Source organism: Sapajus apella, unplaced genomic scaffold (assembly GCF_009761245.1).
Source record: "Sapajus apella isolate SASKATOON/1434 unplaced genomic scaffold, GSC_monkey_1.0 scaffold77, whole genome shotgun sequence".
NCBI lineage: Eukaryota > Metazoa > Chordata > Mammalia > Primates > Cebidae > Sapajus > Sapajus apella.
The window spans coordinates 9,803,293-9,805,800 of record NW_022437017.1 but is presented as its reverse complement, the minus strand read 5'-3'; the positions used below and the strand labels follow the sequence as shown (position 1 = coordinate 9,805,800).

The following is a 2,508-nucleotide window of genomic DNA, read 5'->3' as shown; positions in this document are numbered from 1 at the left end:
CACCTACTGCGTGCCCGTCACTGCACATTGACATCTCCCGGGTGACTGCACACCTACTGTGCGAATGTTCCCTTGGAGAAGACCACTGGGAACCTGTTTTTCAGTGGGGTCACCACGGCTAGCACCAGAGCCCCTGGGGGGAGGTCGGAGAGCCCAGCCCCGTCCCCCACAACCCCGCCCCGCCCTCACCCGTGTTGAAATAGTAGCCCTTGTTCTCCAGGCCCAGTGTCCACACGCCCTGCGGGTTCTCATCCCAGAAGTGGGTGGACATGAACACCCAGTTGTTGTAGCCTTCAGTGCTGACGTCCAGGGGTCTGGGACAGAAGGGCGGGCGGGGGTGGGCATGTCAGGAGGAATGGCTTTGCGAAGCCCTCAGAGCCCATCAGGTGTCTGGCCTCATGCGCTGCTGGCGGCGTCCTCTGGGTGTGGGCAGGGGCGTACATGGAGGTCCCACCTGCTAGGCTGCCGTGTGATTCCTGTGGGCCTGGCCCCTCGCCGTGAGGATGGAGGGGCGAGATGACAGCATGTACCCACAGGGCGTGAGGCCACCCCTCCCCTCTGCTGGCCGCTCACCGTATGGCCACCAGTGTGGAGCGTGTGCCCATGGGGCTGGCGAGCGAGATCTCCAGGTCCCCGCGCCGGCTGTATGACAGCGTCAGCTGCACCTGCACGTGCTCCAGCGAGCGGATGGAGTTGTGGCGGCCGGCGCAGGCCGACACGTTCTTCCTGATGTACATCACCGGCAGGATAGGGCTGGGGGCGGCGGGGGGTGAGGACCCTCCTGCGGCTGCTTGGGGGGTGGGCAGCCAGCAGGTGGGTCAGGGCTCAGAGGTCACGGGGTCCAGCCTTCATTTTACAGATGGGTAAACTGAGGCCTCAGGCCTCCCCTCACACCCCCAGCGGCGATGGCAACGTTTACTGACAGGGCACGAGGGGCAGGCAGGGGCTCACGTGGGGCTGTTCTGGACCCGGACGGTGCACTTCATCTGCGGTGGGGTGGGCAGCCAGGTGCGGGCGGTGTCCACCAGCAGCCCGGCGTCTAGCAGCCCATAGCCGTAGTGATGGCTCACTGTGCAGGAGGGTGGCCGTCACTCGCCCCGCGGGTCTGGGGTCCCCGCCCCCACCCAGCCCCACCGCACCTTGGCGCCCCACGCCATTAGTCCTCCAGTCCTCAGCCTGCAGGTGCGCCGGCTTGGACGCGCGGACCACGAGGTGCTGCAGGTCCCTCCACGTCAGGAACGGGCTGGGGGCGTCGGGGGCCGGTGAGCCGGGGGCCACACCTGGGGGCCGAGGGTGGTGGGCAGGGCCCCACAGTCACCTACTTGGCCTCCAGTGCCAGGGCGATCATGCCTGCCGCCAGTGGGGCTGAGGCCGAGGTGCCCGTGTGCTTGTCCGTGCACCGGTGATGCAGGTCCGTGGTGACCTGTGGACAGAGAGGGGTGAGACTCGGGGTGTGTACAGCAAGAATGCAGCCCTTCTTCAAAAAGAACCAAGGACTGGCCAGGCCTGGAGGCTCAGCCTGTGATCCCAGCACTGTGGGAGGCCGAGGCGGGCGGGTCACCTGAGTTCAGCAGTTCAAGACCAGCCTGGTCCACATAGTGAAACCCTGTCTCTATAAAAATACAAAAATTGGCTGAGTGCGGTGGCTCACATCTGTAATCCCAGCACTTAGGGAGGCCGAGGCGGGCAGATCATGAGATTAGGAGTTTGAGACCAGCCTGGCCAACATGGTGAAACCCTGTCTCCACTAAAAATACGAAAATGAGCCGGGCACGGTGGCGCACGCCTGTAATCCCAGCTACTCGGGAGGCTGGGGCACGAGAATTGCTTGAATCCAAGAGGCGGAGGTTGCCGTGAGCTGAGATTATGCCATTGCACTCCAGCCTGGGCAACAGGGCAAAACCCTGTCTAAAAAAACAAAAGAGGTAACAAGGACTATCCTCACCAAGTACTAAGGGCCTGGCCAACACGGTGAAACCCCCAGCTCTACTGAAAATACAAAACATTAGGCTGGGTGTGGTGGTGGACGCCTGTGAATCCCAGGATTTTGGGAGGCTGAGGCTGGCAAATCACTTGAGCTTAGGAGTTTGTGACCAGCCTGGTGAAACTCCGACTCTACAAAATATACAAAAGAAATTAGCCAGACGCGGTGGGATGCTTGTGTCCCCAGGTGCTCAGGAGGCTGAGGCAGGAGGATCGCTTGAGCCTGGCGGGCGGAGGTTGCAGTGAGCCCAGATCCTGCCACCTCACTCTGTTGTGCCCAGCCTGGGTGACAGAACGAGCTTCCATCTCACACACACACATAAAAACAACTCAAAAAAACAAAGAAAAAGGCCGGGTGCGGTGGCTCACGCCTGTAATCCCAGTACTTTGGGAGGCCAAGGCGGGTGGATCACGAGGTCAAGAGATCGAGACCATCCAGGTCAACATGGTGAAACCCTGTCTCTACTAAAAATACAAAAAATAAGCTGGGCATGGTGGCGCGTGCCTGTAATCCCAGCTACTCAG

The 2,508-nt window shown here is 61.3% G+C and overlaps 1 protein-coding gene and 1 long non-coding RNA gene across 4 annotated transcripts in view; both read right to left on the bottom strand.

Annotated features, from left to right (window-relative positions):
• LOC116532845 overlaps window positions 1–156 on the bottom strand; it is a 683-nt gene extending 527 nt beyond the window's left edge. Inside the window, exon 1 of the long non-coding RNA XR_004260976.1 lies at window positions 4–156. This is a non-coding gene — a long non-coding RNA (uncharacterized LOC116532845). The remainder of the gene's footprint in view (window positions 1–3) is intronic.
• Window positions 1–2,508, bottom strand: part of PCSK4 (proprotein convertase subtilisin/kexin type 4) — a 9,335-nt gene that overhangs the window by 1,552 nt on the left and 5,275 nt on the right. For all 3 annotated transcript variants that reach the window (XM_032252401.1, XM_032252402.1, XM_032252403.1), the window contains exons 9-13: window positions 1,323–1,423; window positions 1,140–1,243; window positions 952–1,069; window positions 574–753; window positions 190–314 (exon numbers count right to left, since the gene is read on the bottom strand). In XM_032252401.1, coding sequence (XP_032108292.1) covers window positions 190–314; window positions 574–753; window positions 952–1,069; window positions 1,140–1,243; window positions 1,323–1,423 — 628 coding nt within the window. The remainder of the gene's footprint in view (window positions 1–189; window positions 315–573; window positions 754–951; window positions 1,070–1,139; window positions 1,244–1,322; window positions 1,424–2,508) is intronic.